This window comes from Bufo gargarizans, chromosome 4 (genome assembly GCF_014858855.1).
Source record: "Bufo gargarizans isolate SCDJY-AF-19 chromosome 4, ASM1485885v1, whole genome shotgun sequence".
Taxonomy (NCBI): domain Eukaryota; kingdom Metazoa; phylum Chordata; class Amphibia; order Anura; family Bufonidae; genus Bufo; species Bufo gargarizans.
The window spans coordinates 41,201,633-41,217,640 of NC_058083.1; the positions used below are offsets into that span (position 1 = coordinate 41,201,633).

At 41.4% G+C, this 16,008-nt stretch overlaps 1 protein-coding gene across 2 annotated transcripts in view; it reads left to right on the top strand.

The window, feature by feature from the left end:
* Positions 1–16,008, top strand: part of LOC122935129 (cytochrome P450 2C5-like) — a 102,755-nt gene that overhangs the window by 63,231 nt on the left and 23,516 nt on the right. For both annotated transcript variants that reach the window (XM_044290893.1, XM_044290895.1), the window contains exons 4-7: positions 5,690–5,839; positions 7,090–7,250; positions 11,793–11,969; positions 12,597–12,738. In XM_044290893.1, the coding sequence (XP_044146828.1) occupies positions 5,690–5,839; positions 7,090–7,250; positions 11,793–11,969; positions 12,597–12,738 (630 nt within the window). The remainder of the gene's footprint in view (positions 1–5,689; positions 5,840–7,089; positions 7,251–11,792; positions 11,970–12,596; positions 12,739–16,008) is intronic.

The window sequence follows — 16,008 nt, forward strand, 5'->3', positions numbered from 1 at the left end:
CGAGATATCTCAATAAGTTGTCAATGTGTTCCAAAATCTTTCATCTCCAGTATATATCTCTAAGAACCTCAGTAGGCATACATTACTCCCATAATCTGTCAAATTCTCAAGACTTTCAAGACTACCATCTGTAAACAAATGTTCAACTCTCGTTAGGCCCTTCCACGGACAGTAACCTAGATCTGGAACTTCCACAACATCAACCAAAGTTCCCAAAAACTCAAATGATCCCCCCGCCCCCTCAAAAAAAATCCTTATTTCTCTCCATATTCTAACAAAAATTGTCATAATACAGTTGTGTTCAAAATTATTCAACCCCCAATGCTGTAAAGGGTTTTAGGGAATTTAGTGTGCATTTGTAATTGTGTTCAGAATGAAATCTTACAAGGACTTTTTAAAGAACCAAATGCAACTAAAATGACATCAATTGTTTTTGTAATACAGTATTACATGTTTTTTTTGTGATTTCTTCATTAACACAATGATTCAACCCCTTAAAGACTACCACTCTTAAGGACAGAGGTTCATTCAAAAGTTTTCGATCAGGTATTGAAAACACCTGTGGATGTCAAGGAGCAGCAATCAAGCATAATAAGCACAAATTAGGCAGATTTAAAAGGACTGTGATACTCAGCTCCTTCTAGACATTTACTGGTGTGTTTACAAACATGGTGAAGTCAAGAGAATGGTCCAGGAAGATAAGAGAAGAGGTGATTTCTCTTCACAGGAAGGGCAATGGCTATAAGAAGATTGCAAAGATGTTAAACATACCAAGAGACACCATAGGAAGCATCATTCACAAATTCAAGGCAAAGGGCACTGTTGAAATGCTACCTGGTCGTGGCAGAAAGAAGATGCTGACTTTGACTGCTGTGCGCTACCTGGAGCGCAAAGTGGAGAAAAGTCCCTGTGTCACTGCTGAGGAACTGAAAAAAGATTTGTCAGATGTGGGTACTGAAGTTTCAGCTCAGACAATAAGGCGCACACTGCGTAATGAAGGCCTCCATGCCAGAACTCCCAGGCGCACCCCCTTGCTGTCTCCAAAGAATAAGAAGAGTCGACTGCAGTATGCCAAAAGTCATGTGGACAAACCACAAACGTTCTGGGATAGTGTTCTGTGGACTGATGAAACAAAATTAGAACTGTTTGGGCCCATGGATCAACACTATGTTTGGAGGAGGAAGAACAAGGCCTATGAAGAAAAGAACACCTTGCCTACTATGAAGCATGGCGGGGGGGTCAATCATGCTTTGGGGCTGTTTTGCTTCTACAGGTACAGGGAAGCTTCAGCGTGTGCAAGGTACCATGAATTCTCTTCAGTACAAGGAGATATTGGATGAAAATGTGATGCAGTCCGTCACAAACCTGAGGCTTGGGAGACGTTGGACCTTTCAACAGGACAATGATCCCAAGCATACTTCCAAGTCCACTAGAGCATGGTTGCAGATTAAAGGCTGGAACATTTTGAAGTGGCCATCCCAGTCACCAGACTTAAATCCGATTGAGAACCTCTGGTGGGACTTAAAGAAAGCAGTTGCAGCGCGCAAGCCTAAGAATGTGACTGAACTGGAGGCTTTTGCCCATGAAGAATGGGCGAAGATACCCGTAGATCGCTGCAAGACACTTGTGTTAAGCTATGCTTCACGTTTAAAAGCTGTTATAACTGGAAAAGAATGTTGTACTAAGTACTAAGATTGAATGTCACTTGGGGGTTGAATTAAACTGATAATGATGTGAGTAGTGTTGAGCGGCATGTCCCATATTCGAATTCGCGAAATTTCGCGAATATTAGAAAGAATATTCGTAAAATATTCGCGAATATTCGAATTCGTTATTATTTCGCATATGCGATAATTCGAATTTTCGCATCGCATAATACATATTATGAGATGCAAAATTCGCATGTGCGCTAATGAAATCGCCTTACGAAGATTCGCAACTCAATTCAATCACTAATGTAAGAATGCAAAGCCCTTTGCCTCTGTTCTGGGACAAGTGCTGATATTCGCCTGTGCGCTAATAAAATCGCCTTACAAAGATTCGCGCCTCAATCACTTTCTAGGCAATGTGAGTAAGATCTGAGCTTTTGGACTTTTGTGAATCAATCGAGATACAGTGGGGGGTGATGACTGTAGTTGACATTAGTGATTGAATTGAGTTGCGAATCTTCGTAAGGCGATTTTATTAGCGCACATGCGAATATCTACACTTGTCCCCAGAACAGAGAGGCAAAGGCCTGTGCATTCATATAGTATAGCACCATATTCGCGAATACTTCGAACTTCGTAAAATTCTATTTACGAATATTCGTATTTTTTATTTTAGTTTCCACCTTACAGATTACATTGATCTGTACTCTGTCAACTACTGTCATCACCCCCCACTGTATCTCGATTGATTCCCAAAAGTCCAAAAGCTCAGATCTTACTCACATTGCCTAGAAAGTGATTGAGGCGCGAATCTTCGTAAGGCGATTTTATTAGCGCACATGCGAATATCTACACTTGTCCCCAGAACAGAGGCAAAGGCCTGTGCATGTGCATTCATATAGTATAGCACCATACTCGCGAATATTTCGAACTTCATAAAATTCGATTTACGAATATTCGTATTTTTTATTTTAGTTTCCACCTTACAGATTACATTGATCTGTACTCTGTCAACTACTGTCATCACCCCCCACTGTGTCTCGATTGATTCCCAAAAGTCCAAAAGCTCAGATCTTACTCACATTGCCTAGAAAGTGATTGAGGCGCGAATCTTTGTAAGGCGATTTTATTAGCGCACAGGCGAATATCGGCACTTGTCCCAGAACAGAGGCAAAGGGCTTGGCATTCATACAGTATGAATGCAAAGCCCTTTGCCTCTGTTCTGGGACAAGTGCCGATATTCGCCTGTGCGCTAATAAAATCGCCTTACAAAGATTTGCGCCTCAATCACTTTCTAGGCAATGTGAGTAAGATCTGAGCTTTTGGACTTTTGGGAATCAATCGAGAAACAGTGGGGGGTGATGACAGTAGTTGACAGAGTACAAATCAATGTAAGGCTACTTTCACACTAGCGTTCGTCGGTCCGCTCGTGAGCTCCGTTTGAAGGGGCTCACGAGCGGACCCGAACGCAGCCGTCCAGCTCTGATGCAGTCTGAATGGAGCGGATCCGCTCAGACTGCATCAGTCTGGCGGCGTTCAGCCTCCGCTCCGCTCGCCTCCGCACGGACAGACGGACAGCTGAACGCTGCTTGCAGCGTTCGGGTGTCCGCCTGGCCGTGCGGAGGCGTGCGGATCCGTCCAGACTTACAATGTAAGTCAATGGGGACGGATCCGTTTGAAGATGCCACATAATGGCTCAATCTTCAGGCGGATCCGTCCCCCATTGACTTTACATTGAAAGTCTGGACGGATCCGTACGAGGCTATTTTCACACTTAGCTGTTATATGCTAAAATAATGCAGACGGATCCGTTCTGAACGGAGCCTCCGTCTGCATTATTATGATCGGATCCGTTCAGAACGGATCCGATCGAACGCTAGTGTGAAAGTAGCCTAATCTGTAAGGTGGAAACTAAAATAAAAAATACGAATATTCGTAAATCGAATTTTACGAAGTTCGAAGTATTCGCGAATATGGTGCTATACTATATGAATGCACATGCACAGGCCTTTGCCTCTGTTCTGGGGACAAGTGTAGATATTCGCATGTGCGCTAATAAAATCGCCTTACGAAGATTCGCAACTCAATTCACTAATGTATGAATGCAAAGCCCTTTGCCTCTATTCTGGGACAAGTGCCAATATTCGCATTTGCGCTAATAAAATCGCCTTACGAAGATTCGCGCCTCAATCACTTTCTAGGCAATGTGAGTAAGATCTGAGCTTTTGGACCTTTGGGAAACAATCAATTATATGTGTACTGTAATTTTGTGGGGAAAAAAAACAAAAAAAAAACAAATATTCGTTTTTACGAATATATAGCACTATATTCGAAATATTCGCGAAATCGCGAAGTTGCGATATTCGCGAAAAAAATTCGCTTTTCGAATATTCGCGCTCAACACTAGATGTGAGCACAGAAAAGACATTTGTGGTTATTTCATTATAAATGTTATGTTATATTTGTCTGACTTACAAGTGCCTCTTTGATTTAATTGTAAACAAGATGACTGAAATGATCAAAATCAATGTCAAACTGGCCAAAACACTCAATTTCAGTGGGGGTTGAATAATTTTGAACGCAACTGTAGGTGGCCCTGAAAAGCACCAGGACCCAACATATGTGTAATGGAACAATCAAACCAAATGAACTGCTTGGCCAAATAATCAAAACTCTTCTATTAAACTAAATATGTCAAATATGTAGCTAAAAATATTAGGGAACACTAAACTTCAGTTTTCTCCAAAAACATTTATACTTCCTTCAGCACTTTTTTGTGATTCCATATTAATTCGTTCAAAAATGTTTTATTTTATTTTTTTATTATTTTTTTATTTCCAACCCCTACTGGAGTGTTACCCAGCACATACATCAGTTGTGGCAAAACCATTTTAATTAGTCCAATTCTCTCTGCCATTGATAGCAGCATTTATTTTTCCCCAGAAAAAAAAAAACACCTTCTTCCTAAGTTTCAATTACAGAATCAATGGGGGATGGGTCATTTACTAAAAGCTTTACGCCACTATTATGGCGTAAAAAAAAAAATCCAAATTATGGCACACAGCATATTTGCCCAGTAAATTGCTACTTTTTGAGCTTCTCGACCCTTTTCCAAACTGGCAAGAAAAAGGGGGCAGGTTTAGCAATAGAGGCGGGGCTTCTCGTAGACAGCTGAATATACTACACAAGAATGTACTCAATCCATCACTGGCTCCTATAACTTTTTAATGGCCTCCAAGTCCTTTCATGGCTTCAACAAGGAACTATTTTCAGCTGGTGCTCTATGGATTTTGTATCCCCAACCAGGACCTAAAATGGAGTCCGGCAGAGCATTTAAGCAAAGACATGCTCAGAGGGAGAAGAGAGACAAAGAAAGAGGACAGAATAATTCTCAGGTTGCTTGGGTCAGGACCATGGCTTCTAATTGACTTCCATGCCCCCACTCAGCGTCTTTTGCTCAAAGATGAACTCCCAGGCATGGACAGGGAACTTTTGCTTGCTACATCACCATGTTACATGCTTCCTGCACTCATTCCTGTAAATGTTTAAAATTGTCTTACCCAGTCCATTGTTTAAATATAGACTAGCCCCATCAACGTTTAGGAGCTTTTTGGCATTGTTTGTGCAATCTGTTATATGCTGTATATCGTAATGAACCTGATAAAGGAGTTTTTGCCTTGAAAAGCATTGTCACCTAAAAATAATAAACTTGATGCTTCCTACATTCCAGGACTGTGTCGATTTTGAATCCTGAAAGAAAAGTGTAGCGTCAGCCCAGTATATCGCCTATCAAACTGAAATTATGCCCATAGACACCACACACATTTCAATGCAACAGATGTGAAAGGCCCGGTGGTTCTCTAGCAGATTTCTACATACTTAGAAGACCTTTTAGTTAATTTATTGTGGCAGATTTTTTTTCCCCCCATTTATGAAAATATTTTTTTATTATATGATATGTAGGGTGTTTTGAATGAACCATTGACTAGACATGTTGGTGGCCATCTTGTATGTCTGTTATTTTTCCCTTTTGTCCTCAGGAGTTCTTTTTTCTCACAATGAGAACTGGAGAGTGATGAGACGATTCGCTCTGTTAACTCTTAAAGATTTTGGAATGGGGAAAGAAGCCATTGAAAGCAAGATTTCTGAAGAAAGTGATTTTTTGGTAAAGAAGTTCAGAACTTACAAAGGTTGGTGCATGGTTCCATCATACTTTATCATGTTTTGCTTCTTGACTGGAAACTACAATTAGGAGAATTATTAGGAGTAATTAAAGGGAACCTGTCACATTGAACATAGTGTTGAGCTGAACGCAGCACAAGGAGCTGATATATAGTTTTATCGGAAAAGATTCATAAAAACTTTTATTTCATTCCTGTTCATTCTGGACTTTAAAGTTCAGGAGGTGGTCCTTTCAGTGATTGATAGCCTTCCCTCTATGACTGTGTATATAGAGATAGCTGGCAATCACTGATAGGACCACCCCCTGGACTTCAAAGCCCAGAATGAGCAGGAATTTAAATGAATGAAATAAAAGTTCTACTAACTCTTCTCCCATAAACTATATATCAATCTGCTCAGCTCCTCCTGCTTTATAACCTGATATCTGCAGCTCTGACATTATGTTCAACATGACAGTTTCCCTTTAATGTTGGACTAGAATACAATAGGTCCACCCTCATCTTCTAATTGCTTGATAAACTATCCATGATTTCCCCCATGATTACTTTCAGATGGGGTTGTCTTCTGCTGGATCTCATGGACCCTGTTATCACTGTTGTAATAGTCACTATATGATCCACCGGTCTACCTGCCTTATAGCACTGGGTTTTTTATATTGAGTCTGACCAGTGCCACCTCTGTATGAGGTCTATACGATCTCATTAATGGTATTGTCTAAAATTAGAAGAAAAAAATCCTTTTTTCTAAACATGAACAATTACTTTAAGTTAGAGTTGAGTTCACTACTTACCTTCCATAAACATACAAAGTGACTTCCTATAAAATATGCAGGAGCCCCAACTGTCACAGAGCCTGACAATATATGGGTATGCAATCAATGTCTGATCAGTGGAAGTATGTACAGAAGCATGGAAGAGATGTACAGTAACATGAAGCTCAAGGGCCATCCACCTACCAAGTGCCGTTTGTAATGTGGTGTCTTCATACGGTACACGACAGAGGGACAATTGGGTTGGTGCCTGGGTTTATCTCATTACCCCCTCTAGCTATACGCCTTCCCTTGCTAGAGATTGATATATCAGCAGTGTCATGACCTTTGAGCTAGTGGTAATTTTTTTAGAGGCTTCATATAATGGCCACTTACTCCGTACACTATTGCATGACTATTGCATGATATTATTGTTGAGATAATTCAAACATCTTAATAATGTAATTTACAGTATATTTTTCGACCCTTGCTTTCTCATTGTATTTCTAGGTGAACCCTTTGATAACACCATGATTATAAATGCAGCTGTAGCCAACATTATAGTCTCCATCTTACTGAGTAATCGATTTGATTATGAGGATCCTACACTTCTGAAGCTGTTAAAGATCATTAGTGAAAGTATCCAATTACTTGGAAGCCCAATGGCTACGGTGAGCTAAACTCCATACTATATTTATAAATATTTTCTGGAAAATTGACAGACTGTCCACATGATAGTCCTTTAATATACAAACCGGATTCCAAAAAAGTTGGGACACTATACAAATCGTGAATAAAAACTGAATGCAATGATGTGGAGGTGCCAACTTCTAATATTTTATTCAGAATAGAACATAAATCACGGAAAAGTTTAAACTGAGAAAATGTACAATTTTAAGGGAAAAATATGTTGAATCAGAATTTCATGGTGTAAACAAATCCCCAAAAAGTTGGGACAAGGCCATTTTCACCACTGTGTGGCATCTCCCCTTCTTCCTACAACACTCAACAGACGTCTGGGGACCGAGGAGACCACATTTTATCAAGTTTAGAAATAGGAATGCTCTCCCATTCTTGTCTTATACAGGCCTCCAACTGTTCAATCGTCTTGGGCGTTCTTTGTTGCACCTTCCTCTTTATGATGCGCCAAATGTTCTCTATAGGTGAAAGATCTGGACTGCAGACTGGCCATTTCAGTACCCGGATCCTTCTCCTACGCAGCCATGATGTTGTGATTGATGCAGAATGTGGTCTGGCATTATCTTGTTGAAAAATGCAGGGTCTTCCCTGAAAGAGATGACGTCTGGATGGGAGCATATGTTGTTCTAGAACCTGAATATATTTTTCTGCATTGATGGTGCCTTTCCAGACATGCAAGCTGCCCATGCCACACGCACTCATGCAACCCCATACCATCAGAGATGCAGGCTTCTGAACTGAGCGTTGATAACAACTTGGGTTGTCCTTGTCCTCTTTGGTCCGGATGACATGGCGTCCCAGATTTCCAAAAAGAACTTTGAATCGTGACTCGTCTGACCACAGAACAGTCTTCCATTTTGCCACGCTCCATTTTAAATGATCCCTGGCCCAGTGAAAACGCCTGAGCTTGTGTATCTTGCTTAGAAATGGCTTCTTCTTTGCACTGTAGAGTTTTAGCTGGCAACGGCGGATGGCACGGTGGATTGTGTTCACTGACAATGGTTTCTGGAAGTATTCCTGAGCCCATTCTGTGATTTCCTTTACAGTAGCATTCCTGTTTGTGGTGCAGTGTCGTTTAAGGGCCCGGAGATCACGGGCATCCAGTATCATTTTACGGCCTTGACCCTTACGCACAGAGATTGTTCCAGATTTTCTGAATCTTCGGATGATGTTATGCACAGTTGATGATGATAGATGCAAAGTCTTTGCAATTTTTTGCTGGGCAACACCTTTCTGATATTGCTCCACTATCTTTCTGCGCAACATTGTGGGAATTGGTGATCCTCTACCCATCTTGGCTTCTGAGAGACACTGCCACTCTGAGAAGCTCTTTTTATACCCAATCATGTTGCCAATTGACCTAATTAGTGTTAATTGGTCTTCCAGCTCTTCGTTATGCTCAAATTTACTTTTTCCAGCCTCTTATTGCTACTTGTCCCAACTTTTTGGGGATTTGTTGACACCGTGAACATTTTAATCAACGTATTTTTCCTTTAAAATTATACATTTACTCGGATTAAACGTTTGATCTGTCATCTACGTTCTATTACAAATAAAATATTGACATTTGCCATGTCCACATCATTGCATTCAGTTTGTATTCACAATTTGTTTAGTGTCCCAACTTTTTGGGAATCCGGTTTGTAAAATTGGTCAGGGGTTGGGCCTTAGACTTTCTAATAATATGCAGAAGGGGCCACTGTGCTTGTGGAAGGATTTCATCCAGTTTAGGCCTCATTCACATGACCATGTCCATTCTGCAGACCACAAACCGCGCAAAACATGAACACTAGCCATGTGCACCCCACATCAGACCCATTGAATTCAATGGGTTCACGATCTGCAAGATGTGGTCAAAGATAGGACATGTCCTATCTTTTACAGCATGGCTACACGAACCCAGAAGCACACAGAAGCTGGCCCCATTGTAAAAGATAGGACATGTCCTATCTTTGGCCACATCTTGGGCATCACAGACCCATTTAAGTCAATGGGTTTGCACTGCAATGCAGGGTGCACAAAGCCAATGTTCATGTTCCATTGTTTTGGAAAATTAGTTTCCAGAGCATCTCCAACCAATGGTCCATAAAATCATTGCCAGAACATGGATGTCATCTTGTATCATTGCTTTTCATGGACCCATAGATTTCAACGGACGTATTTGGTCTACATCACGGACCAAAATAGTGCATGCCTCTGTCGTTTTTAGACTGACCCACGGTCAGTGGAAAATCCCTGATCTGTGAATAAACACATTAAAGTCACTGGGTATGTGTTCTGTCAATGGAGAACACAGACAGCCCAATGTCTATGATTCAGTATCATGTGAACAAGGCCTAAGAAAGGCTGACCTTGCCTTTTAGCCATGCCTTAGTCTATATGTGCCTGTACGTTTTTCACTGACAGGCAACAATGGATTGGAATACAGATAAAAAATTATCTTAGGCTTTGTTCACATCTTCGGGAGCAGATCCGCCAGGCTGTTCTGGCTGAGAGCAGCCTCTCCAGATTCTATAGGTCACCGATAGGTCTCCATTGCATGCAGCGGTTTTTGCTCTGGCCAACAGCCAGCATTTGTGCCAGATCAGGCAGCTGGATCAGCTTGCCGCAGATGCGAAAGTGGCCTAAGTAGGACAAAAAAGTTAAAGTGTAATAAAGTATAATACATTCCTTTTTTGCTTTAACAGCCCCCCCCCCCACCCCAAAAAAAATATAAAAAATCACCAATGGTGCATTTAATGATATAACTTGTCACCAGTCTTCATATATGTTAATTGAAATGTACAAAGGAACACAGACAAAATGTAAAAAAATTCCCTGCATCCTCAAAATTTACTGCGTCCTTAAGGGGTTCATCCAAAGTCTAGTGGTTTAGAATTTCTGATACAAAGATTTTCAATAATCCCAAAATCTTTTAGACCCCACAGTAACCACAGAATGCCCTCAAAGAGCATATGGAGTACATAACCAAATATTGAGTCTTCAAAAAGTATATAACATGGGGTGGGGGGGATTCATGTTGGTTTCCTGGCATAAAAAGGTTGCACTTTTTTGCTCACACCATATTTACACAACAATTTGCAACACTTTGTGATGTGATGTCCCCATAGTCACTTGTGGGTCTGGTTAGCTAAGTGAGAAGATGTAAGCCAACAATCAAATGCAATTTTTTAAAATAACATTTCCAAAGAAAAAATAATTGCAGAGGAATCCATGGGCTAAGTTCAATAGCAGATTACTAGCTAAATTTCAAAAAGATTTAATTCGCCACAAAGCTGAAATTCCTTCGTGGCAGTGAATATTTTTTTCTTAAAATGGTGGCTGAAAATAAAAAAGATTATATTCATCTCATCCTCTTGCTCATGGAAACGCCTTCTGCTCTGGTCTTGATTGATGAAATTACGGGGTCAGCGTGTAATTGCGCCCGCACCATACAATGGAAAGTGATTTGTTTCAAAGTAATTCATAACAAATCAAATTTCTTGTTGAAGTTCGGTGAAGCAGCATAATCAAATTTTTCTAAACTTTGCTTATCTGTAGGACCCGCTCCTAGCTAGAGAACAGAGCTCCCAAAGTGAAGGAGAGCACACCGCACATGCGCAGTATGTTCTCTATTCATCGCTGTGGGAGTTCCAAAGCATTTGCTTGGCTATTTTTGGAATTTTTACAGCAGTGAATGCATATAGTGGCCATTGGAAAGGCGCTCATAGGGTGAATGAGTAAAATATACGGGTCTCTACAGAAATGTTGGTGTGCTTAACTGGTAAACGCATTAGAGGTAGGATCTGTCAGTAGAGCTACTCTGGTTGTTGCAGCCGATGCCAATGTGTTTTAGATAAATGCCTCTGGAAAAAGGTTGCCAACTAGCCAGAGGGATGCCACAGGAGTAGGAGTGTGAGTTGGGGAGGTATACATGTTGGGTTCCAGCCAACTCGACTAGTTAAGGCAAGTGCAGTAGATGACACTTGGATAGGAATGAACTTTATTGACAGGTAATATTTTTGAAACAGACAACACGCTTCGGGGTTCCAGGACCCCATTTTCAAGACTTTTTGATAGATATGGTGGGTGCTAATGACACACTCAGCAATGTTTGCACTATTTCTTATTATAAGGTGGCCAGTGGTGTGGGCTTCTTGTGCAAGCTCCACTACATGGTAGGTAGCAGTGCAGATGCAGGTTGATACAGCTCATTCAAAAATATTACCTGTCAATAAAGTTAATTCCTATCCAAATGATCATTATCAGCTTCTGCACCTGCCTTAACTAGTCGAGTTGGCTGGAATCCAACGGGTATTCCTCCCTGACTCACACTCATACAGCAGTGAATGGTCAGCTCACCACCCAAGTGCAGCTACCTCTCTATTCACCTCTATAGGACTGTCGAAAATTATCGAGCCATTGCTTGGAACTCTCATAGAGGAGAACAGAGGATGGCCATACATGTGCAGCTGCTCTCTGTTCACTTTGGGGGTCTCGTTCTGCCATTCATCGTTTTTGTCCCCCCATTGCAGCTGTATAATGCCTATCCATCACTGATACACTGGTGTTCAAGTATTCATACAGTAGTGATGAAGAATGTGGATGAACTGCATGAGTTTATTCGTGAAACCTTCACCAACCAGAAAAAAATACTGGATGTCAATGACCAGAGGAACCTTATTGACGCCTTCCTGGTGAAACAACAAGAGGTACTGAAACACTGATACAGATTTACTAAAGCTGAATTGCAGTTGATCAACTCCTAGTGACATCACTACCATAGGGTCCTAGGAAATTCAAGGTACTCTTCAGTAAGTGATCATAGAGAAAACATCTGTGAATTTTTTTCTGTTTCCTTTCCAATATCACGTTGTGACTAAGGCCTTGTTCACATCTCCATTTTGAGATCCGGCAGGCCTCTCCTTCACTACCCGATCCTCATTTACTGCAATGGGATCTGGCGGTGTTCCAGACGATTTCTGGCATAAAAACCTTGGACCCAACGTTATTTTGTCCGTCTGACAGCCGGCATCTGCACCTTATCCGGCAGGCGAATTACAGAATCGGAGATGTGAATGAGGGCTAACTTTTCTTATAGAAGACATAAAGCACATTTTGTTTTTGTTTTGTTTTTTAATTTCACTACACTCTGTTCACATCTGTGTTGGAAGCTCCTAATGGTGTCTCCACAGATCATGCCTCCTTGAGGTGAAAGGAGGAAGTAGAATTGTTATTAGAGGTTTCACATATTTTTATGACACAAGGACATTCCATCTTGTTGTCAGAAAACCAGTGCTGTGAACTTCTGCTTTACTTGTGATTAATTTACCTTCTAGGAAAAACCGAATCCTCACTTATACTTTACTAATGAAAACCTAACAGTGCTTGTGAGGGACCTCTTTGCCGCTGGCATGGAAACAACCTCAACTACTCTGAGATGGGGTCTTCTGCTGATGATGAAATATCCAGAAGTCCAAAGTAAGAGAGCTGGTTTTATGCATGTTACCATAGACATCTGCTACATCGCATAGTACTGAGTGCCCTACTAAAGACAATGGGAGTCATTTACTACATCACTGGACACCAGAAACTGGAGCAAAAAATTTAAGTGCAAATGGTGTTTCTATACCACCCTCACCCCTTTGAAAAAGCGTGTTGGTGGCGACTGGTGTAGACTGGGCCACCGACCCTGGCACATTTACCATCACAAGGGATACACTAGGTATCCGGACGGGGTCGCTCCTTGCGGGGCAAGTACTCCGTATAGGTAGGCAGGGTCTACTAGCCCCTTTCCTCCCTTTAGGGATATACTAGGGACTCTGTTCCTGACCTTGCTTACTACCCAGCAATCCACTGTACAGTCATCTTCTATGCATGGTCTCCAGTGATCACCACCTCAAAGAATTGGAAGATTCCCAAGATGTTTTCGTGCCCTGGTACCGTCTGAAAAGACCTATACATCCATCCATCAAGTTCATCTGGGGTGAGAACGTTCCTCTTCTACACTGGTTTTCCTTTCCGTGCTCTTGTTTTTGGCCCACCCGGGCTTGTCTATTTATGTATGTTGTGATTGTCCTTTTTTGTGCCACTTATTCTAAAGTATCTATGATTAAATGTTAAGTTTTATTCCCTTTGGTCCCACTCAGGGGATCAGTCCATTTGCATCTTTCTCTGTACAGAGCTGAGATGCTCTACTATCAGGATCAGAACTTTCTCTTTGCCCCCTTTAGGGAGGGAGATGACCACTCCTTATCTCTGCTCTCAGACCTTATAAACACTCATCAAAGCTCAATCCTTATCTTACTGATAAGAATGTGGCTTAAATAAGTGTTTATGACCTCTTAGTTATTTAGAGATAAGGGTTATTAAATGACCTCACAAAGTTAAAATGAAAGTAGTATGCACACAGCAGTTAACCCTTTGTGACAGAATGGCTCTATATTTTTAATGAAGACCAATAAAAAAAATGAGTTTTAGCCCCAAATGATTAAAATGCAATCATAAAAAAATGTCCCCAAAGGTGTATATAGCCTTTCGCCTTTCATGTATTGCAATCATAGTGTTTGTCTCAGCTGTTTTTTTTTATCCTGCTTGTTGACTATTTCTTTATCACCCTGGTCATTCTGAAAGGCCTGCTACCAGTGTGTCCACACCAGTATTTTGTTATTAGCTCCACAAACGTATCATGGGTCCCTAGCAAAAATATTCAATTTTGCCTTGCGGCGGGCTCTGATGAATACCTAGGGTTAAACTTAGTTTCATATTACCCGGAGAAGGCTGGTAGCAGATTTTAGGATCACTGGTGGTCATCTAGACTGTGACTTTAGTTCTTCCTGAAATAATAACAGCCCCAAAAAATGTTTTGCAGTATGGAGAAGATTCATGGCCTTGTAGACCAAATTTAGGGCTTAAAATAGCTGTTCCAGGATATGGCTGAAAAACTTCAAAATTATGAGACGGTGCTTGGAAAAAATGCTACTGCAGGTACCACTTCAATTACAGCTCAACCCAAAGTAAACCTTCCTGAACAATATTCTGGTGATCAGAATTTGTTTGTGACGTCTCATGAAAGTTGCAAGCAGTTTTTTCATTTGAGGCCTCTTTCATCAGGAACTGACTGGGATTCATTACGTTTCTTCTACAGGAAGATTCACAAGCCTAGGCTTTCCCTCTGAATCCCAATGCACCTGAACTGTCATCTGCAGACGCTTTTTCTGCAGCTACATGATGAACCACAGGGCTGTGGCAGAAGTCAATCTCCTTTGTCTCTGTCAGGGTAATCGCAGTGTTGAAGATTACTGTTCTGAATGTAGGAGATGGTCAATTGTTTCCCAGTAGAATGGCCAAGTTCTTTGTTGTTATTTCCACCAAGGTTTATCTGAGCTTTTGAAGGATCTTTTTGTTAATTATTTACAAACCATGTCCTTAGAGGAAGCTATGACACTGATAAGGAGTTCACTTCTTTGAAGTCTATTCCATTGAAATCCAAGATCCATTCCTTGTTTTCTAAGAAACCTATGCAGTAAGGATCTACCCTGTCAGCACAGGGATGTATAGGTTTCCAGAGGAGATAGGCCTTTGTTTTTACTGTGGTGATGCTGGCTATATGCTCAAGAATTGTCCCAAGTGCTCCAAGCTGGAAAACTACAATGCTTAGGTGGTTTTAGGGAAGACCATCTAGGTGGTCAGGTATTCCAGGTATTGTTGTGGGTAAAGATTTTGAAGATTGTGAGTCAAAAAATTATCCATTCTGTGATTGCAACTTGCCACTCCAGTTAAGATAACCATATAGTATAGTGTATAGTGTAATACCCCAGACTTGGGATATTACTATTGTGCATTTTAATTGCTGTAGTTATAAGTTTTACATGCAGTTCTATGTAATGTCATGTATGTCACCCGTATGTCATTTTATCCAGCAGGGGGAGGTATTGGTTGGCAAAGGCTGGCTGTAACAAGGCTTAACCACCTTGTTCCACCCCTCCTGGTAGAGTGGACACATATGCCTTCCTTCCAGGAGAGGGAAGTCTAGAGTCAGTTCAGTCTAAGTCGGAGTTAGGCGAAGAGGGGATGTCAGAGGACTTGTCCTGATAGTGGAGGCAAGTAGGGAAGCAGTTCATAGAGCACCACCTCTGAGGGACCACTTCTGAGTTAGGATCCATATACCCTCTCCTGCCAGAGAGTGAGGAAGCAGCTTCTAGAACACCCACTCCCGAGAGTGAACTGTGGCAGCATTTCTACACACACTGCTGTGATGTGAGGGAAAAAGAGCTAAAGACAGCCGCATCAGCTAACTACCACTAGACCAGCAACATCTAAGTGCAGAACCGTCTAATGAGCCGTGGGTTCAAATCTGGCCAGGGACAACATCTGCATGGAATTTGCATGTGCTTCCCATGTTTGCATGGGTTTACTCCCACACTCTAAAAATATACAAATAGGCACATTGGCTCCTACAAAATTGACTCTAGTGTGTGTTGTGGGTTGGGCTAGAGCACCTATATTGCCGCCACTGACTTCACAGGTAGTTGCCCTAGCCAGTTAATCCCTCTAAGAAAAGATCTTTACAAATGTTTGTCATTGTACTCGCATTTCAGCCATTCTTACACGGCGAGGAATGCCACTACACAACTTAATCTGCAACGTTCTAACTCGTTGGAATTCAACATTAAACATGCTAGAGAGTCATTATGAGCAGCGGAAAGCCATAAACGATTTTGTCATGAGCCAGACCACCGCAGCAGGAAA